The 23,430-nt window shown below is 38.9% G+C and overlaps 1 protein-coding gene across 4 annotated transcripts; it reads right to left on the reverse strand.

Moving 5' to 3' along the window:
* Positions 1-4,671: 4,671 nt before the first annotated feature.
* On the reverse strand, positions 4,672-22,856 carry ccdc61 (coiled-coil domain containing 61). Of its 4 annotated transcripts, none has more exons than XM_018096880.2 (14): positions 22,698-22,856; positions 21,618-21,779; positions 20,308-20,390; positions 16,393-16,553; positions 16,161-16,313; positions 15,836-16,046; positions 13,841-13,923; positions 12,770-12,960; positions 9,429-9,507; positions 9,272-9,330; positions 8,737-8,812; positions 7,987-8,080; positions 5,507-5,591; positions 4,672-5,427 (listed from the first exon to the last, which is right to left on the reverse strand). In XM_018096880.2, the coding sequence occupies exons 2-14, from the start codon at positions 21,763-21,765 to the stop codon at positions 5,333-5,335; spliced, it is 1,518 nt and encodes a 505-aa protein (XP_017952369.2). In that variant the 5' UTR covers positions 21,766-21,779; positions 22,698-22,856; the 3' UTR covers positions 4,672-5,332. The 4 variants fall into 4 exon arrangements, with proteins under 4 accessions (XP_017952369.2, XP_004917020.2, XP_017952370.2 ...); XM_004916963.4 differs by having other exon boundaries at positions 7,987-8,083; positions 22,698-22,855; XM_018096881.2 differs by having other exon boundaries at positions 8,014-8,080; positions 22,698-22,854.
* Between the last annotated feature and the right edge of the window lie 574 nt (positions 22,857-23,430).

Genomic DNA, 23,430 nt, shown 5'->3' on the forward strand with positions numbered 1-23,430 from the left:
TTGGAGTTGTAGTTAATATAATAGCTAGAGCAGTGTTTTTCAACCTTTTTTGGGCAAAGGCACACTTGTTTCATGAAAAAAATCACGAGGCACACCACCATTAGAAAATGTTAAAAAATTTAACTCTGTGCCCAGCAGCAGTGCCCCCCTAGTACATTGGTGCCCAGCAGCAGTGCCCCCTAGTACATTGGTGCCAAGAGCAGTGCCCCCCTAGTACATTGGTGCCCAGCAGCAGTGCCCCCCTAGTACATTGGTGCCAAGAGCAGTGCCCCCCTAGTACATTGGTGCCCTGCCTACGGCACACCAGGCAACATCTCGCGGCACACTAGTGTGCCGCGGAACAGTGGTTGAAAAACGCTGAGCTAGAGGGACCCAAGCTGGATATCAATAACATATAGTTAAAAATAACTAAAAATAATAGTCATACATAGCAGAGGTTTCCACCCTGCGGGCCTTCAGTGGTTTTCAGCTGAATTCCAATGATCCTCTGGCTTTTATTTTCATAAGTTGCGGATGATTCAAGAACAGCTGAGGAGCCAGCGGCTGGCAACCCGCCCTCTATAAAAATACTTCTGTGCCCATGTTTCATAACATATTTTACATTCACACCACTGTATAACTAACTTATTTGCCAGCTGGCTTAGGAATGGGGCAGATAAGTTTTATATAGACAGACAGATAGAATAGATGATAGATAATAGTTAGATAGATGAGGCTGCCAAATAAAGATAGAAATTTCTATCCAATTCTTTCCATGTCTCTCTCTCTATTCTTAAGTTCCACGAGCTCTAAATATAAACATCCGAAAACTCTCTGCAATGGAATGTAACCAAACATAGTGCAGATCAGAGCACACCATTTAACTTTGCTCATTCCCCAGAGACATCTGCAGAGTAGCTTCCCTCTTCATTGCAGGAGAACTTACATCCTATGTTCCCAAAGAGACTTTCAACAAGCTACCTTGCCATGTCATTTTCCTATAGTGATAGCACTACTGCACACATCTGCCAGCTACTTTACTAACTGGAGGGAAGCAGATCACAAAAGGATAATGCCTCTCCTCTAAGAGTGAACATCTACCACTACTAGCAACCAGCCCTTGCAGATAGAGCAGTCTTAACTATTCCACTATTGTGTGCCCTATAATCAGTGTTGGGCTGTGGTTTCTTAAGAATACATGAAAAGTAAATGCTACAGACTGACCAGTTGGGCCTGATTAGACTCAGCTGGCCAATCAAAAAGTCTTGTCAGGTCTGTCTGCAGGAGAGCTCTGAGAGACATAGAGAGGTGTGTGTGAATCCAACTTACAGGAGTGTATGTGCCTTTATACACACAGTCGCCTGCGCAGAGATCTAACTGGTGTGTCACTGGTATGGAGGAAGTCTCTTTTATACACTCTTTTGCAGGGCCGGAACTAGGGGTAGGCAGAAGAGGCACCTGCCTAGGGCGCAACCATTGGGGGGCGCCAGGCAGGAGCCTCTCCTACCTACCCCTAGTTCACGCTCGTCATTCCGCGGTGGGGGCAATGACCAGCCCCCCCCCCCTTTTTTTTGACGGAACTGCGCCTGCGCGCCGAAGTGGGAGGGGAGATGCAGGGGCGAGGTGGCCGATAGGGTTGCCTAGGGCACCCGGTCGGCTTGGCTGCCCCTGCTCTTTTGTTACACCTGTATCTGACTATTGAAGATTTGTATCTGCGTGTGTAAATTGCAGGAGGGTGACTGGCAGCTGATCTAAGCCTGCTGGTGAGCAGCACTAAACCTGAATGCAAAAGAGCCTGAAGTGCTGTGTATATGTAGATATAAACAATGAGATGCTTTACTGTTATATGTACAAATGCAGCTTCATCAGCACCCAGCCCAGCCCGGCTCAATTCCTTTACTTTCCCTTTGCACATGTTTGCTGTTGAGGGTTGTGGCCTCATGATATACCACAGCAAATCAGCTTTCCCTCTGCTCTGTCACTCACATATTTCTGCGTCGGTGACGCAGACGAGGGAGCCAGAGATTCTGGAGGGTGGTGGATGGGATGTTGCTTTAATAATTAGCCATAACTTTGTAACAGTGCAAAATTTTTAAAAACTATAAAATGTCAAAATGTTTGTTTAGACATTATATTTTCAATTGGTTCTTTGGTTAAGATAAACAACATAATGAATCACTGAGTGCTACTTCTCATGTTAGACAGCTCTATCTGGGACAGTGTTTTCTAGTATTGTCCCAAACTCCAGTTTATTTCAGTAACGTGGTCACTAACAAGTCGCCAATTGTCCAGCTTTTCTGTACAGACTTATGAATGGAATGAACCCATAAGGTCTATGTTTTAGGCACTGTACATACTTTCATACCTAGCAGTTTTAGCTGTGCCAAATGAACTATGCAAATCTGCCAATTTGTGAAGATCTTAAAGTAAATATCCATTCTGAACTGTTTTAAATATACTGACATCTGAACAATGAATATGAGAGTTTAATCCAGAGGTTTTTTTGTAGCTCATACAGCATCAACATAGATGCAAACTAATACAGGGATTAACATTTTGCACATGCAAAGGAACATTGATTGGCACTAATTTTCCAGATTATATTCTCTTGTCCTTATGAACAGTGTGAAGCACAAATATTTTGCTCATTTGCTTACTCATTCACTTATAACCCTATTTTCTGGTAAATATGTTTTAACGGGCTGCAAAACAGCACTGCAACAGCCAATGATATCTGAATGGTTATGCTGCAGTAGACCCAAGTGATGTAAAAAATGAATAAATCTCCCCAGAATGGAATTTGGAAATTCTTTTTTTTTTAGATCAGGAAGAGCAATGCAACAATTTTTTTTTGACCATTAAAGTGGACCTGTCACCCAGGCATAAAAAGTTATGTCATAAAAGTCCTTTTCAAATTAAACATGAAATCCAAACACATCCATACCCATTATAAAAGCATTTAAACAAATCTCAGCTGTCAATGATATATTGCCTGCACCACTTCTATAACTTAGGAATAGAGGTGGGGCTGACAACTACTTTCACTTTTAATTTAAAACTTCTTAGATGTTGCTGCACTCCTCATATTTCCCCCCATCTAATTTTGTAACCAGTGCATGGACATGGGTATCAGGTCCCCCCATACTGGCAGAGAAACAAGATTTTGACAGGATGCAAAGCTTGCCTTAAAGGACATGTAAAGCCTACATTTTCCTACAATGTATATCAGTTGGGCATATCTCCCCCATCCAAATGGCACCATTTGAACTGCATATATCCCCTCCGCTTTCCAGCACCATCACATTTTCCTAAAGCAAATAGCAGCTTTCACCCAGTGGCCATTTTTCCTCTGATACATAATTGGATACATTTAAATCTGCAAACAGCATACACACACAGACAGACCCTTCAGCATACATTTCATCAACAATGCAGCCTCACACAGGCACAACTGTCTTTGATAAAAGTTCTGCTGTGTGTGAGCTGAGCTCAGGAGAGTTGGTTGGGAGAAAAAAATTGAAGCAGACAGCTAGAGCTGAGTTTCTATGGGAACCAGCAATGGCATCTGTTCACTGGCTGCTAGACTGGGGGGTGTGTTTATTAATCTGAGTTTAGCGCAACTGAGCATGCCCACAAGCCAACAGCCAAAGCAAATTCCTGAGGGAGGGGTCCGAGTGGGTTACAGGAGGAGAAGGAAATCTAAGTGATTAAGGGGATGTTGCAGCCTTACTATTAACCTCTGGACAACCAGTGTGGCAGGTATTGAAAGATTTCAAAGAGGATATTCACTGATTACATTTTTGTGTGTGGGGTTTACATGTCCTTTAATAACAGTGTCCACAAAATGGTGCCTGCTTGCTGCAATTGGGAATTCCAAGGCTGAAGAAAATAAGATTAAAATAATTTATATATTATAAGGGAAGTTTATTTTGCTTGACAAACAATAGAAAACAAATTGGAATTATTTCTTAGGGTGGCAGGTCCCCTTTAAGAAATGGTAATAACTATATTCACTAAGAAGCAGTCACCAATCACATAACTGGGGCCCCTATCCAACTGACCTACTACAAGTCAGTAACATTGGATGTTAGTTATTTGCACATTAAGAACACTTTCCAAACTGAAGCCTATTAAACTGCATGATGGAATAAAGAACATATTTAGCAGTATAAGTAGCAAGTCACAAGCACCTCTGCTTTATGGCAGTCATAAGAAAACATGAGAAAGATCCTAATCTAACACATGATTTCTACAATCCAAGTTTTATTCCTTGCTTAGTTTGCTGATTTTATGATACCTTGAATGGTTGTGGAGTTGTACAAAATACCTTTTTTATAGAGTAAATGGAAGAACTATCATCCATCCCCTGTTGCTGTGTGATAAAATGAAATATGAGTCCTGGATTTGCCATTTTAGTACATTAATATTCTTGGGTATATTTTGCTCTGCTACATAATATATATATATATAATAATATCTGCTACAGATATTCATCTGTCTTTTGCTAAATCTGTTAGGCACCGAACAGTACCCCAGTAAAAACATTCAGGTCTTTCTACCACTAGAAAAAAGTATAATTTATTATTCCCTCTTCTAGAACATAGGAATATAACATTACAGCATGAATAAAAGCCCTTATTGTGAGTTCACAAAGACCCTGGTTTTCTTTATAAAGAAAGACAAATACAAAAATAAAGATGAAAAAACATATATATATTTGGGATCAAAACACTGAAACCTTAAAAGGGTCTCCTTAAAATACAAACATAATAAATAAAATCTTCTGTATATAAAACAATGCAAAAAAATAAAATTTACCTTTTAACAGTGTGGTAGAGAGGTATTTGGAGTTCATGTAGGTTACAAAATAAAAAAAAACCTGATTAGTTATGTATCCGCTGTCGAGTTATGATCACATTAACCACTCCATGTGCTGTATGAATCAGATTTCTAAATAATTATGATTCCAAACATTTGGCTGTTGCAGACTCTGCAAGGATTATCGTCCCTTCTTTTGCTTTGGCTTTCACTGGATTCGGAGTACGCTGGAGCATTGTTGTACAAAATTAAGTGATCAACAGGTAATCTTGATTTCAACACACACTAATGAGGATTTACGGAGGCAAATAAAATATGACGGACAGGTCTGGCACTTTACTGACTGATTATAGACAATGATAAAGGTCAGCCTCTCTCACTCTGACCTGCATTAAAAAATGTCTTCAAGTGAAACAATAATAAAAGTCTAGGAAGTAAACTAATTAAAGTGTACTAAAAGAACCCAATAATGCATAATAGGTTATGGGAATATGGGATAACAGGAATGTTATCTTGTCCATTTCAGGGCAACCACTTAAGTCCGAGTATCCAGATTCCTCATGTAATCTTGAAGTGCCTGCAGTCGGGCATCAATATCCGAGAGATCAGAGACTGGGTTAAAATGATTTTCTGTAAACAGAAAAATATAGTTTTATAAAACTAATAGACGAAGCAAAGACTATGCAAAACAAAGAGGGTGGGACGTTACCTTTCTCACATTTTCTATCAGTTTTCCTGTCATATGTTGGGGTACTGGAAAGCCGTTTTCTTCCTGAAGATCTATTCCTTGTCCCCTAAAATAAAGAGTAATTTCTTTTCTTAAGTCTAAGGATTTAAAATGGGCAGCAACATAAGTATGAATAGCCTCGCCAAAAGGTCATCAACTGAGTAATGAGAATAGTGTTGTTTTACTGGTGTCATCTAAGACACCGGTAAATAAAATGAGTAACTTTTTTTGATAACATTTTCCTGGTGGGCATCAGCATTTTTTACACACACACACACACGTTGGATCTTTGCAGCCTTCAGTGAGGATTAAGTTAAGAAATAATACGCTGTGTATGCTGGGAGTTGTAGTTTAAGATGTAATCACTAAAGAGTTATAAAATTCCATTACAGGCCACTTGAGGGCATTCTTCAGAATGCGCAGGGCGCAAAACACGTAGAATCTGCTCTGCCCAAGACCCGCTGCTGAAAAGAAATGCTGTGAAGTAAGACACAAAGTATGCTGGTGCCTAGCGAGATTGCATTAGGAGGTGTACAGAGAAAAGTAAAAGTGAAACATACTATTAGGGTCCCATAAGTATATGTTATAGTGACTCCTAAATTAACCCATAACTTTATACACTGTATACTATCAAATATTTACACCGGAGAACAAAAACCTTTTTCCTCTTTTAGATATTTTAAATGTGATTAACAAAAATTATTTTATACTGGGATTAATGTATGGAACTTTATGTGGATATTAATCAAACTTTGAACCCTTGGGAGTTTTTTTTAAGAACAGAAATAACATAAAAAGGTGATTTTTACACAAAAGGTGTTTTGTACTTAAGCACTAACCCAGGAGATTAGATATTTGTATGTATACATTTGTCGGTATTGGGAAAAGCTGCTATACAGTATACACTTAATTTTTAAGCGAGGATGTAGATAAATGGTTAAACACACTAGCTTTACCAGTGCAGGGTACCAGTACATTATATTAGTTAAAATGACTGTCTTTGCTAGGTGTGAGGGCTCTGGCACACGGGGAGATTAGTCGCCCGCGACAAAACTCCCTGTTCGCGGGCAACTTATCTCCCCGAGTGGCCCGTGTGTGCCATCCCGCCGGCGACTTACATGTTCGCCGGTGGGATGGCAGAGGAAGGCAACTCGGGGAGATAAGTTGCCCGCGAACAGGGAGTTTTGTCGCGGGCGACTAATCTCCCCGTGTGCCAGAGCCCTTACTGTTCAGTGGCATAACTACAGAGGAAGCAGACCCAGTGGTCACGGGTGGGGGCCCAGACCAAGAGGCCTACTTCCTCTCCTATTATTGCATATACATCCCCACTGGCTCTCAGGCAGGAGAGTGGGTATTTATACATGGGCCGGGGGGCGAGTTTGGGCAGGAGAAAGTGGGCCGGGGCAGGGTTTGCTACTCTGCACCAGTGCCTTCTGAAGATTTTTATTTTTTTTTGTGGGCGGACCCACACAGAGTTGTAATGCCACTGTTACTTTAAATAAAAACAATACTTTAAAGGGATTCTGTCATAATTTTTATGGTATACTTTTTATTTCTAAATTACACTGTTTACATATTAAATAATTCACATTACCATTTAACATTTTATACTTGAACAAATGAATTTCTACTACTGAGTGCTATATCTACCACTTTTAGCAATGCAGGTGTCAAGTAGCGGCTATCTTGCTACCTTCCAATTGTTCTGCTGATTGGCTGCTGGCGGGAAAGGGAATGAGGTAATATCACTCCTTGCCGTGTGGCAGTAAAGCAGAAGTCACATGCCTGTGGCACCCTGGCTAGCCCTAGGTACATTTCTGAAACAGGATTCTGCTGAAGAAACTATTAACTGATGCATTTTGAAAAAAAACATGTTTTCCCATGACAGTATTTCTTTAAAGGTCCCCATACACGGTAAGATCCGCTCGCTTGGCGAGATCGCCAAGTGAGTGGATCTTCCCCCGATATCCCCACCTACGGGCTTGAAGTTAAAAAAAAAATGATCCGGTCGTTTGGCCCCAGTAGGCTGCAATGGGGCAGTCGGATCGGGGGCCGCATCAACGAGCCGATGCGGCCCCCGATCCGACTGAATCTTTTAACCTGGCCAATCGATATCTGGCCAATTTCAGGCCAGATATCGGTCGGCCAGCCCGCTCGTTTCTGCCCCTACACGGGCAGATAAGCTGCCGAGTCGGTCCAAGGGACCAATATCGGCAGCTTCTATCGGCCCGTGTATGGGGGCCTTAACTTGATGTTATGGGCATTTTAGGTTTTCTCATAACCTGTAATGAGAAATACCATAAATCTATCTTGAGCATAGCTAAACTGCCATACTGAGCAAAATTCTGCTGTGAAACTTTGGGGTACAGTGGCCCTTTAAACTTACAAGAACACCACCGAGACATGCAAATAAAGAATGTAATATTTTGCTTTCAACTGCAATTTGCTGTAAAACCACTGACCTTTACTACTGTCATTGCAGAACTTACATTATTATGGCTGTTCCAGGTGGATGGAGCAAAAGGCCTTCTCCCACGTGCTGTATACCTCTTGCCACTACTGGAAAGAATATTTTCTATAGTTTATATTACAAAGTGAATATGAGGAAATATGCATGGAGACACATCTGTGTAAGGATCTCAAGAGTTACAATAACTAGGAGGAGGCATTGGAGCACATTTACTAAAATTGCAAACTTTAAAAAAAATGAAGCCACTGCGAGTGTAATGTGCTGAAATGTTGCTGGCATAAATATGTTGCATAAATCAGTCATTTTTTTTCTCATACATTTGTAACTGAGGACAATACTGTGGCAAATTTACATTATAAAGCTATGATGTTTATGGGATATCAGCATTGTGGATATGACAAAGATACAGCAGCCTCTTTAACATAGGATTATCTTTATAAAGAAAGCTTGCCAGCCTTTACATAGCAAAATTACTTTTGGTGGAGAAAAACTTCAAATTGGTATATTTTCATATTCTCACACTGGTCTGGCTTAATTACACCAAGCAAAACACGCAAGCAAAGTTTATATGCCAAAACATGATGTACATGCATTTTATAATATTTCCAATTCTACTGCAAATTTTCAGTCTTTGGGGAAAATACATAAAATTTTAGCTTTCGCCCTTTAGCAAATTTGTCCCCTAAAGCCTTAGTACAGATCATTATCAGGAGAAATGTAGAAATGTAACATCAGTGACTACCTGCTGGCAAGTGGTTCTGTGTCTTCCATGTCATCCACTGAGCTCTGATAGGACTGATGACTTCCAAGACTTTCAACTGTAATTGGATTATGTAGGAAAATTACTGTTTTTATTAACAGAAAACCCAAGTATCTTTAATTAGGATATAGGGGAATTATAACGATATATTATGAATACTAAAGACAACAAAAAAATAAAAATTAACTAGGATACTCCTATTTTAAGAAATGTTGCATCAAAAGTAATTACTCAGTAAAAGTAATAAAACGTTCTGCCACCAATTCTTATGGCAGTTGGTTATGGTTTAATTGCGCTTTTTTGAGATTTAACTGCTCGCTGTGACAAAAGTATGATGGCAATAAATTATATGCCTAATATTATAAAAGCACACATGGGCTTTATATAAATAGCACTAAAGGTCTGTATACTCCCAGCCTGCCCAAGAACTTTATAAACCTGTCCAACAGCATTATTTCAATATACTCTTTCCAATGATAATCTGCCCAATACATAAAGAGCACAGTTATAAACTTACCAGATGAACTGCGTCTCTGGCCTCTAACACTTGTTGGGGAAGCTGAAACTCTCCGACCCCTGTGGATTTGCAATAATATATTTGCAGTAATATAGCTGACAATATTAAATATGTCATGCAAAAATAAAAGGTATACTTTAAAGACATAATAGTTTACTTTTTTAGTTCCACTTCCTTCTGCCTACGCTCTCGGTCTTTGACATAAGCTGTAGGATCAAAACGTGGGGGACGGATACCTAGGAGAAAGTAGTAACACAACATTATACCACATATGTTTAATCCATCTTAAATACACAAAAATGTCTGCATATGTGCTCCCATTCGGAACTGAAGTAAATATGGTATTTACCTGCAAACTGTTCTTCATTCTTTTTTTAATTTAAAAACATATTTTCCAATCCTGGACCCATTCCTACTTCATCATTTTATCAACCCGTTACCCCTTACAGGAAATGCAGACCTCTAGGTGTTTTTCCAAGCTTATTTGTAGAAAAAGATGGAAGGAATATTAAAAGAATTCCTTGTTTGCTGGTAAATATCATGAAAGAATAATATAATTTTTTTGGAGACTGGACTGCACCATAAAGGGGCATTAAAAAATAAGAATGTGTAAGTGCATTATACTCCTCTAAATACAGAAGGAATGTTCTTAGAAGAGATATATTTCAGGTGATTTATTGAAAATTTCCCCCCACATTGCTACTAATTCAACCTATCTTCCACACTTCCTACAGGCTGAATTTACTTCTGTGCTGGCTGGCAGCACTCTGCACAGTTGGAGAGGATCTAATCAGCAGCTAGCAAGACCTGATAGGGAACTAAAGCCTGTCTTTGCTGCTGTAAAAGCAGACCTGTGATGAGCTATCCCCCTCCTAGTGCACTTGTGGCAGGGATCATTAGGACACGCCCACCACTCATTTAAAACACATACATGGAGCACAATGAATCTATGGGGCTCATAAAAGGGGCTGTTTTAAAGATAATATAGCAAAACTATTAACATGAAGTATGTACTATTGCCTGAGGAGGGTTTAATATATGTCTCCTGTAAAATGACAATTTTAATTAAACATTGTCAATCTGTAGTCTCTGAGGTCAGACATGTCCCTTCAAGGAATATGTTACAATAATACAATACAATTGCATTATTACAATAATAGTAAATGCAAATACAATTGTATTAGAATTGTTCTATTGTTTCAGGCTTTTATATTCATCTTCCAGTCTCTCATTTATACCACTGCCTGGTTGCTAATATTAAGACCCTAGCAACCAAATTGCTGCTGAAATTTCAAACTAGAAAGCTGATGAACAAAAATCTAAATAACTGAAAAATACAAAGTTAAAAACAATAGCTAATAGCTTAATTTTAAAGGAGAACAACCACTGTAAAGGGCACCTATCAGGGGAATAGGATTTACCCACTGGAGGTGGTGGTTAATAAAGCCCCCACTCTGGTTAAGGGAAACTACCTTATTGTGTGCAAAAAATGCAGGTAGCAAGCACTATACAGCAAGGGTGCTTGCAGTAGGAGGAAATTACCAAAGAGCCACTTGGATATTTCAGAAACAGTACAGAGTTTGTTTGCATTAAACTCTTTCATGATAGTTCCTAGCTTTCTGTTACTTTATACTGTCCTGCCTCCCAGCAGAATGTGCTATACCCCATATGTGCTTAGTGTTTTGAAGAAGGGTGTGTGTGAAAGAGGATATTTATTAAATAACTTCTGTGTTTGGCCACTAAGTGGAGCACACAGTTAAAATTTACATGATTTCTGATACCCTTGCAGGAATGTCACAGGACCAGCCTCTACACTGAATTTCATAAACAAAGCACCGGTTAGAAAGTGGAAGATGAATACAAATACCAATACAAAACAAAACTTAAGCCTTAAGCTGGCCATACATACACCGATATAATTAGACAAAATGTAGCTGTGTATGTTCTTTAGGCCATGTGTGGGCTCCAACTTATCCCGATAATTTTCATACCATTGTGATCAGTCTAAAATATTGGTTGAATAATGATAAAATCTGCACATGTATGCATTCCGGGACGTCACTTTCATACAATTGTTGTCTGCAAACTATTTTATGTACAAAACAACTCCGATTTGTTTTTTTGTTTTTTTAGGACTTTATCCTACAACTTCAGTCTGAACATTTCTTTTAGATCATTGCATTAAAATGTACGATCGATATCCGTCGGAAGAAGACTAAAATATGAAAGAATAAAAACTGAAATGCAAGGACAGGTCAAAAAATGACAATAAAGTAGCAGCCCTGATCAAAGGCTGTGTGCAATTCAATGGCTACCTATTTAGCAATGGTTTATGAAAGAAAAAAACAGACTGATAACCACTAGAAGAAAGTATAAGATGTAGGTATTGACACTTTTTTGTACTATTTAATATTGACTGGGAGGGTATAGGAGGGTAATGAAGGGCTTGCACTTTCACTGCTTTGTGTTTCCTATTTATACATCAAACATGGCTGCTCAAAACTTTATAGTAAATCTTTGTTAATATGTTACTATAAATTCCAGCTCAATTCTAGTAGTGCATAGTTCATTATCTCTTAATAAGTTATCAGTGCTACCATAATTCTAACGCTCAGCACTTTCTCATGTAGTCAGGATTCTTGGGCCACTTCTTATAACAGTTACAATGACAAATCATTCACCACACTAAATTAAACGAGAAGGAAAGGTAAAAGTAAGCTTTATCAGAAAGGTCTATGTAAATACAGCCATAAGCACCCCCCCCCCCCCAACTTAGGAATGTGTGATCTGAGCTTCCAATGGCTGCAGCAGGAAGCTACTAAGAAAATAAATATAGCATTCTAGGTGACACTTATGTGGCCTTTCCTTCTCTTTTAATAGTCTGGGTGCTACAACCTGAACCTGTATGTAGCAAGGGGAAAATCCAATTAGATCAATATATAAATGCATGTGTACTGTGGATGATTATATGTTCTGGTAAAGTAAAAAAACTTTATTTTACATCAAAAATCCTGACTGATCATTAAAAAGCTGGAACTGACATCATAATATTTGGCGTAGCCCATTTGCAGGAGGTTAACCCTTTATAAACTTTACTACATCTATTGTTGCCTTATTGTGCAACAATTACTGAAACATTACAGTAAAAATAACCCACAATGATACTGGTGGTAGCCCAACAATTTATAATTAATTATATGAAGCAGATCACATCCCTATTAATACCTGAAATCTGAACTTTTCATTTTCCACTCCAAAATATGAGCCTCTGAGGTTCATGCCCATTAGTATGACGAATGTATAGGAATTCTCTCTCTAAAAACAGAGATAGCTATTTACCTAGCCTGCTATGAATTATGCACATCTGTGACAACATGGGGGTTTTAATAAAGGAGGGTTAGTTAACACTAGTCTTGCAGTAGTGCCCTTTCAGGACTCAAATATTAGCGATTCCAGTATATTTTAAAAAGCAGTTCCAATAAAAAAAAAACAACTTACCACCAGGTGACGGGGACAATCTTGACTGTCTGGTTAAGCTTCTCTTCTCACCAGAATTTCGCACACTTCTTTCTCTTGATGTAGACCTTTCCCTCCTTGTCCCTCCTTCTCGTGATCCACTGCGGTGTTTGGGTGCCAGGCCAACAGACCCTGCCCGACTCTGGGGGGAGGGCCCTGTTGGAGTCACATGCCTTTGAGAAAATAAATATGTTTATGGAAGATTTTAAAAGTAGCTCAATTTAATTTTTTGCAATACAGGGAAAAGAGAGCAAACTTAAAGGACATATCAACCCCAAAAATATTTTGCCTAATGAAAATATAATTCTAAGCAACTTTCCAATATAAATTTATTAAAAATGATTAGTGCTTTAAAAGTTATTTGCAAATATAATTGCTATAGAAAGCAGCATTTGCTGAACTCCCGGTTGTTACTTTTTAAACAATGTTTTAAGTGCCAGTCTCCTCCAGCAAGTCAGGTCTGTAAAATCTGCTGCCTTGTGTTACATTGTTTCATATATCAGAGCCACCAGGGCAGAGAATAGAAAGGACTGGCAGACACTGCTTTTAATAGCAGCTATACATACCAAAAACTCAAATATGTAATGAAGGTACAGGTATAAGATCCCTTATCCGGAAACCCGATATCCAGAAAGCTCCGAATTACAGAAAGCCGGTCTCCCATAGACTCCATTTTAATCAAATAATTCAGATTTTTAAAAATGATTTCCTTTTTCTCTGTAAAAATAAAACAGTACCTTGTACTTGATCCCAACTAAGATATAATTAATCCTTACTGGATGTAAAATAATCCTATTGGGTGAAATTAATGTTTTATTGATTTCTTAGTAGACTTAAGATATGAAGATCCAAATTACGGAAAGACCCCCTTATCCGGAATACCCTTGGTCCCGAGCATTCTGGATAATGGGTCCTATACCTGTATATTACAAAGTTGCTTAGAATTAAGTTTTCTTTCATTAGGCAAAAATTATTTTTGGAGTTGACATGTCCTTTAAGATAAAAATAAGGAGATTTTTTGTTTTAAGCCTCTTGGCTTTTTTTGCTTCTTACCCTCGTTTATACATAGCCAGTTCAGTACTCAGACTTTTCACCTTCAGCCTCAGTGTGCGTTCCGCAGCCCGAGCTTCATCAAGCTAAGAGAAGTAGAAAATAAACTTATTCTGCATTTTCTATAATATTAGGGTGATTTTAAAATATCTTTAGTTAATATTTTTAGTTAGGTACAATAGGTTCTTTTTAGTTTTTAAATTTTTTCTTTTGCATTAGGATTTTTGGGCTGAGGGGTGTAGTTACCAGCTCAATGTGAGAGGATGCGCTTTTGCTTAACTCCAGAGTCTGGGCCACATTTATGATACCCAAGCTACTACTACACTAGCATGCACCCTACACCACAAAATTGGCATCCTCTGCCCAAAGAACACTCATGGGGCAAAACAAGGAACAACAGGGCAGAAGAGACTGCAAAACATGATAGATATGCCCGCAAGGAGAAACAAAATGGCGTCTACCCTACTGCTTCGCAACAGGGAGATATCCCAGTGAATGCCAGCGCAGCACCTCTAGCAGAACCAACGCTTGCTGATCTACTCTCAGAAATGTATGGGCTGATAGCTTTAACAGTGAAAGAAATGGAATTATACATCATTAGAGATCATTAAATAGTTAAACTTAACCCAACAAATATTTAGTGTACCAAAGTTAATGTATAGTTCTCCTAAATCATCCTTAATTATAAATAGTATACAATCCACTACTTTCCCCTTGAAACAGGACACATGCCAGGGATGTCTAATGTTACCACTCTTAGGGGCCCGCAACAAATCTCCCTTGCTGCGGGTGACTAATCTCCCCGAAATGCCATCCCACTGGCTAGAATGAAAATCGCCGGTAGGATGGCATCCTTGAGAGGAAACTGTTGCACGGCGACTAATCTCCCCGTCTGCCACGGCCCTTATTCACACTAGCCTTAGAGCCTTTTGCCCAGGTGATTCCACGGCATGCCAATATACCAGGATGGCACATTGGGAACATACAATTGTGCATGATTGGGATGTCCAGACTAAATTCATAAATTCTCTGGAATGGGGACTTTAAAGAGTCAGAGGACACAGAGTCATTGGAAAATTATGTTACTCAAAAAAGGTTAAAAGTTAAAAGGTTGCCACCTAAAACATAAATAGCTACCTCAGTATAATTTTCTTAATTTCCTAATGTTGTAAAGCCTTTTTTGGATATTACAAATACTCAGATGTTTTAACTTATCTACTCCTACCACAGATATTTTCTATGTTTTTTTAGTTTATTGTAACCAAGATCTTCAAGATGGACAACTGCACCCTAAAAGTCCTTAGCGTTCATGCAATCAAAAATGATGGAACCATCTATGTTGAGCATCAACTCATTGTTCATCAATCTCAAAACTATTCGCAGGGATCATGATCTCAGTTTAACATTAACCTTCTGTCCCAAGAAATAAGAAGAAATTTACACCCTCTACTAAATGGATGCAGCAAAGGCATATCTGGAGAGGACTATGCCTATCAGCTAGATCTATTCCTTTGTAGCATTTAGGGTGATCTTTGAAGTATGTGGGCATCAGAGATATCAACTGGAAGAAACAATTATACTACCTAAGGCAGTAATCTGCCCTGTAAGATGTTTGCTAAATGTTATGGTTTCTGGCTTGGGTCAGAGACAGGAAAGAGGCTATGTTTTTAAAAAAAAAAAAAAAAAAACATTCTTCTTGGATCTTGACTCCTGGAGGGTGGATCTTTATCCCATTGTGAGACTGAGGATATTATTTATTTGTGCAAAAGAAATCACCTTTTCATAAACAGCATGAAGAAAAGTCTGGTAGTGCAAAATAGCATAAACAAGGATATTTTACTGAATATTTTCAATGAGGAAATAAGACAGATACAGTTTTATTATATTTAGTTCATTTGAAGATACCGGTACTCTATATTAAGAGAATAAAGATCAAAGTCTGACATACCAAAAGTTAAAATAATATAACTGACTCTACTCACAAGGAGTGATCATTACCTGTTCCTGTAGTTGTCTGCATTCATCACGCCTCTTTGTGGCTGCTCGTTGGCTTCGAATGCGCTCTTTCTGTAATTCTTCTTCCAAAGTCTTAACTGCCCTTTTCAAGATCCGTATGTGACTTGCCTCCTTGCTGATGGGAATCTCCACATCTTGCAGTCTCTCTAATGCAAGTTCTGCCTCACGCTTTTCATCCATTACCCGCTGGAGCCTGAGTAAAACAAGAGGCATAAGATCCCTAGAATTTCACCGAGAAAAGCAATGTGTTTTTGCAGTACTAACTTTTAACAGTCAGTTTTCCCTTTAAAACAACCCTATTACTTACTCGTCTCGCAACCGGCGAACTTCACTTTCTCTGGACCCTTCACCAGCAGACACCCTAAGAGCTGCTAGTTCCTCCTTTAATTCTCGAATTACTTGACGCAGATAAACAGGGTCTGGCTTCCCAACGTATGGAAGAGGGAGAGGATAGTGTATCCTATTAAATGAGAAAAAACAGTGAGAAAGGCAGAGGCGTAAAGCAAAGTGAATTTATATTACTGGAGAAAAGTACTTACCTATCAAACTCAACTGAGTAGATAAGTATCAGGTAACGCTTGGAGCTGAGTGCAGAGCTTTTGGGGGGTGGGGCTTGTCTGGAAGCCCCCCCCACTTTCCTATGTCGAAGCAATTCCAGATCTGCATAAGTCAGAAGGTCCAGGGTCACAGACTCACTGCTCTGTTTAATTTTTTAAAAAAATAGCATAGAAATAAATGTTTTAACTAATAAATGTGTTTTCCAACTACGATTTGTTTTGTTCATTCATTTGACAAAATGAATAAATTGCACAAAGTACAAATTGTTCTGATAAAGATGTTAAGGTGTTAGTATTGCTAAAAAATATTTTCTTTCTTGGAACTGTACATGTAAAAGTTTTTAGATTGATTAAAATGAAGGGTCTGCTGTTTCGCTCAAATATTAATACAGTTTGGATTTACTGAAAATTAAATTTTCAGCAAAATTATTTGTATATACACATCTGATTTATATGTGCTTCAGGGGTTTGAAATACAATGACCCATAAATAATCTTCTAGAAAGGGTGTAGCATGTTTAAACAAGTTTCTAATAACAATAAACACATCTAGCCTCAGAACGAACAAGTCAGAAAACGTTAGAAGTATGATTTAATGGGACCTATTACCCTAAGAAATAATTCCAAATGATTTTCTATATTGTTAGTTGAGCAAAATAAACTTTAATTGCACTATATACTTTTAAATATACTTTTATGTTATTTTTTTGGAATTCACAGTCACAGCAAGCAGACAGGAACCATTTTGCGGTTAAGGCAATCCTTTGTGTGTGATAGAATGAGGGACAATGCACAGGCTATACAATTATAGACCAAAAGTAGTGAGGGAGAATGTAAGGGCTCTGGTACACGGGGAGATTAGTCGCCCGCGGCAAAACTCCCTGCTCGCGGGCGACTAATCTCCCCGAGTTGCCTTCCCTCTGCTATCCCACCGGCGAACATGTAAGTCGCCGGCGGGATGGCAGACGCGGCGAGGCGATTTCGGGAAATCGCCGAAAAAGCCTCGCGAGTCTTTTTCGGCGATTTGCGCGAAATCGCGCCACCGCGTCTGCCATCCCGCCGGCGACTTACATGTTCGCCGGTGGGATGGCAGAGGGAAGGCAACTCGGGGAGATTAGTCGCCCGCGAGCAGGGAGTTTTGCCGCGGGCGACTAATCTCCCCGTGTACCAGAGCCCTAAGGAGTGAAGTAACATCTAGGAAGTGCTAAATGGAAAGTGAAAGTAATTGCCCAAGACAGAGGCGGGGCAGGCAATATCTGAATGAAAGTTCAGATTTTTAAATACATTTATAACAGGTATAGATGTTTTAACAGAAAAAAGAATCTGGGTTAATGTTTCTTTTGCAAAGGACTGTTAATATACAACTTTTTATGTGTGGGTAATGGGTCCCCTTTAACAAAGTATTTAGTATTGTAGATTTTGTTGTACAGTAATAAATATGAGTCAAGGGGAAAAAAGCCTTCAGTAATTTTAACTGCAATGTACAGCCATATACACAATTTGGCATAAAATCATGGTGTCCTGCTTTTAAACCCATTTCCTTAACAAAACAGTGGTTTAAAGGAGAAGGAAAGGTAAAAGCTAAGTAAGCTTTATCAGAAATGTCTACAGTCATATGAAAAAGTTTGGGAACCCCTCTCAGCCGGCAAACTTATTTACTCTACTTTCAACAAAGAAGATAACAATGGTATGTCTTTCATTTCCCAGGAACATCTGAGTACTGGGGTGTTTTCTGAACAAAGATTTTTAGTGAAGCAGTATTTAGTTGTATGAGATTAAATCAAATGTGAAAAACTGTCTGTGCAAAAATTTGGGTACCCTTGTAATTTTGCTAATTTGAATGCATGTAATTGCTTAATACTGATTACTGGCAACACCAAATTCATAGGCAGGTGTGTCCAATCATAAGGAAAGGTATTTAAGGTGGCCAATTGCAAGTTGTGCTTCTGTTTGGCTCTCCTCTGAAGAGTGAAAGCATGGGATCCTCAAAACAACTCTCAAAAGATCTGAAAACAAAGATTGTTTAGTATCACGGTTTAGGGGAAGGCTACAAAAAGCTATCTCAGAGGTTTAAACTGTCAGTTTCAACTGTAAGGAATGTAACGAGGAAATGGAAGGCCACAGGCACAGTTGCTGTAAAACTCAGGTCTGGCAGGCCAAGAAAAATACAGGAGTGGCATATGCGGAGGATTGAGAGAATGGTTACAGACAAGCCAAAGATCACCTCCAAAGACCTGCAAGAACATCTTGGTGCAGATGGTGTATCTGTACATCGTTCTACAATTCAGTACAATTTGCACAAAGAACATCTGTATGGCAGGGTGATGAGAAAGAAAGCCCTTTCTGCACTCGCGCCACAAACATAGTCATTTGTTGTATGCAAAAGCTCATTTAGACAAGCCACAGTCATTTTGGAACAAAGCGCTTTGGACTTATAACAAAAAGCACTTTGCATGGCAGAAGAAGAACATTGCATTCCAAGAAAAACACCTGCTACCCACTGACAAATTTGCTGGAGGTTCCATCATGCTGTTGGGCTGTGTGGCTAGTTCAGGGATTGGGGCCCTTGTTAAAGTCGAAGGTCGGATGAATTCAACCCAATATCAACAAATTCAGGATAATGTTCAAGTATCAGTGACAAAGTTAAAGTTACACAGGGGTTGGATATTCCAACAAGACAACGACCCTAAAAACAGTTGGAAATCTACAAAGGGATTTATGCAGAGGGAGAAGTACAATATTCTGGAATGGCCGTCACAGTTCTCCGACTTGAATATCATCGAAAATCTATGGGATAATTTGAAGCAGGCTGTCCATGCTCAGCAGCCATCAAATTTAACTGAACTGGAGAGATTTTGTATGGACAAATGGTCGAAAATACCGCCATCCAGAATCCAGATACTCAAAGGCTATAGGAGGAGTCTAAAGGCTGTTATATTTGCAAAAGGAGGCTCAGCTAAGTATTGATGTAATATCTCTGTTGGGGTGCCCAAATTTAGGCACCTGTCTAATTTTGTTAGGATGCATATTGCATATTTTCTGTTGATCCAATAAACTGCTGAAATAATACTGTTTCCATAAGGAATGTTATATACATTGAAAGCTCAGTCAATGATAAACAAAACTACAAAGAATTAAGAGGGGTTCCCAAACTTTTTCATATGACTGTATGTAAATACAGACATAAAAACTTACAGAACTGCTGTAAGAAGCACCACATTTATTTCTTTCTATTCTGTATACATGATCTTCTGTGTCAGACATCCTGCTCTCAGAAAAACCCTTCAGGGCATGGCATGAGTCGGCTCAGTTTGCTCCACTCTCCCCCTACTCTCTCTGCTGTAATACTGTATAAGCTGAGAGCTGTTCTCTGCCTGAAAGCTGCTGTCTGGAAGTAAAGTCAGACCACACTAAAAAGGCTGGTGCATTCTTAAACAAAGGGAGCTTCTAGGGCAGTTTACTCAGGTATGGTAAAGCATTTTGCAGAATAAATACAGTGTTCTAGCTTGAACAATTATGACTAATCTATTCGCAATAAAATGCCTGGAGTAGCTTTCCTTCTCCTTTAACATTTGTGTATCTTAATTTATTAACTGTATGCAAAAAAATTCTAGTAAACATATAATAATTCATATGCAGAATAACTCGGGCCAATGTGTATAACCTGTTATAATCACATTTTATTGGATGCCATGCTTCACAGAAGCAGCGTGCAATTGTCTCTTGGGTTCAGGGACTTTTGACCACTCAGTAACTAATATTATTGTCTTGAACATAAAGCCCAAATACCATGCTACACATTGGCTTGATATGTACAAAAAAAATGCACTTTACAAAAGGATTCTGCCATCACATCAAAACCGATATCATAGAAACGTATGGGAACACAGAAGGCTACCTGAGTAAGAGCAGAATGTAGCATGTTGCAGAAGATGGAAAACTGTTTGAAATTTCCAGTTTTATGTGTGAGGTCCTCTATAACTGGAAGAGAAAAGAAAAGATTCAATCAAATGCTATTTTCAAAAAACATGACTTTTCCAAATTGGAACTAGAGGGGCTGATTTACTAACACTTATATATATATATATAATTGCACCATCAGTTAACAACAGCAATTAACAATTCTTTTTATTGATGCTATTTAGATTTACAGTTTAGAAAATGAAAGCAAATCCTATGAATTGCCTAAATAAGTCTAAAAAATAGAATGAATGTGCACAGTGCAACTGGATTATACAAGCAGACATACAAAAAATACCCTATATTGTGTATTTTTAAGTGCAGACTTAAAGGGAAAATACAGTCTTAAAGGACCAGTAATACCAAAAAAATAATATATTAATTAGTTTAATACAATTTTTGTATTATTGCTATGCACTGGTAAAAGTTGTGTGTTTGCTACAGAAACACTGCAATAGACAAAGCTGCTTCTTAGCCATGGGCATAGCCAATCAGGTTGTAAAAAGGGAGAAAAGGCACAGGTTAAATAGCAGATAACAGATATGTTGCATAGATTCCAATTGTATTCTACAGAGTTTATCTGTCATCTGCTATGTAACCTGTACCTTTACTCCTTTTTTCCAGCTTCAACGGCTGCACCCTGGCTACACAGCAGCTTTTTATACTATAGAAGTCTTTCTGAAGCAAACACACAACTTTTACCAGTGCAGGGCAACAGTACATTATATTACTTTAAAACATTTGTATTATTTGGTGTTACTGTTCCTTTAAGAAAAGGTATTTGCATTGCCTTATACACCTCTACAAACAAACATAAGAAACATAAGAAATTATGGTCTTTTGTACTGATTTAGAAAACTGTACCCCAAAAACTTTGCACCAACCAGCCAGGCATCCCATTTCCTGCTGGCTGATTAACCAGGTTGCACAACAGAGCAAGCAGCACTTAACATCATAAAATGCTAACCAACCCCCATCTCATATACAGCTAGCCAATAGCTAGGTAGACAATATTTTCCCATTTAAAGACAAAGCTGTGTCTGGCTACCTTATCCTATGGTGCGTCTGGAAAAGGGCTTTTAGGGTACGCCCTCCACCCTTTAAGATCACAGGCATATACAAGAGAGGATTTATAGGTTCCAATTAAATAAATTAGGTGCCATATATTATCATTGCTTACATGATGGTAATTTTTTAAAAAGTCTCATTTAATATAAAATGTCTTCCCTTTTACTTGGCGACACTCACATTGAGCATCAAACTCTCCTCTCCACTGTTCTGTGGTCACAGCATCCTCCACTTCTACTTCCAGGCGATCACCAGTGACACGGACACGCACCACATGTTCCAGCCCACGAAAGACACACCGAGCTTCAGCAAACTCTGTATCCTCCATTGTGGATCCTATTGCTGATAAAAGATAGGAACAGAGATTATATACATGGGTGTTACGTAGGGCTTGTGAGTAAAACATGTAAAACTTTCCGCTAGAGTGAAATTTTGTCTGATATCTAAGGCAATTTTAAAGGCTTATTTTTCAAAGGATGAACTTTCACTTATTGAAAAATACTTTTAAAGGAGAAGGAAAGGCAAAGTCACTTGGGGTGCCAAAATGTTAGGCACCCCCAAATGACTTAAATTGCTTACCTTGTACCCCGGGCTGGTGTCCCTGTTAGGAGTGAACAGCACCAGCCCGGGGTACCTGGAGCGCTTCCTCCTTCCTGCTTCTGTCGCACGCGCATGCGCAGTAGAGTGAAAAGCCAAACTTTAACAGAGCTGTGCTCCAGGTACCCCAGGCTGGTGCTGTTTTCTCCTAACAGGGGCACCAGCCCGGGGTACAAGGTAAGCGATTTAAGTCACTTGGGGGTGCCTAACATTTTGGCACCCCCAAGTGACTTAGCCTTTCCTTGTCCTTTAAAAATCCCATAGAAATGAATGAAGAGAGGGGGAATTTCACTCTAGCCCACTGCGGTGAGCTCTAACTTCACCCTTTGATAACTACACCCCTATATGTTAATCAACCTTAGAGATATACAAGCAATAAGCACCATTTGTTGAAAAACACTTTTAGTATACTAGCAGCAGGCAAATGGTCATTTTTGTTTATTGAAGCTTAAAAGGTGCAGCTTTCTCTAACTGTATACAAACATGCATGGTTCCTCACATTTTGAGAAATCTAATGCTTCACCATTCTGGTCCTATAGATTGTAGGTGGAAGTCTGGAGTAATATTTAACGCTTAAACATCAGTAGATAACTAAGAACACAGGAATTAATTCAAATCTGGGGTAACGCTAAGAATATGAAACAACACGAAAATCACACTTACCTATTTGCCACTCTCCCTCCTACTACAGAAACTCTGCCCCAGTCAGTTAAACCGCCGGTAACACCCAACAACGCCAATCATTCTCCCCATTGGATTCTCGTTCTATAATTGATGGGTTCCTATTGGCCTTGCGGTACTTCCGTACCACGTGCCTTCGCCTCTCAAAGAGACGTCCCTGTGATTTGTCTTAAAAGTTTAGACGTCATCACGTAAGGGTGGACGAGCGTTGTATGTATTGTTACATTTAGTATACGGAACAAGCTGTTGCCATAGACACTATGACGCTATGCTACTTTACAAAGCGTGAGGTATATATATAATATACAAATACATATAAATCTTCTGTATAACGGGCTGAATAAATGGCCTGGTGCGGTTTGACAAACCATATATGAGGATACAAATGAAATGCGCAGCGCTCCGTGGACTGGTTAAAAAAAATCAACGCACTTTTTCAGTTTTAGTTCAATGATGTGCTGCAATTCCCCAGTAGGAAAGTGTGGTACTCAGTGTATAGTTATTGATGAATACAGTAAAAATTAAAAGTTGAAATCCCCAAGCAGCAACACTGAGCAAATACCCAAGCATTGGGATTTGGGAGTTATAGCTACACTTTAAATATCGGATCAGTGTCCTGCATTAATGAGACACATTGAATAAATACACCAGACCATACACAGTTGCACTAGATAGTTACATAGGGTTGAAAAAACACCAGAGTTCATCAAGTTCT

This window comes from Xenopus tropicalis, chromosome 8 (genome assembly GCF_000004195.4).
Source record: "Xenopus tropicalis strain Nigerian chromosome 8, UCB_Xtro_10.0, whole genome shotgun sequence".
NCBI classification, from domain to species: domain Eukaryota; kingdom Metazoa; phylum Chordata; class Amphibia; order Anura; family Pipidae; genus Xenopus; species Xenopus tropicalis.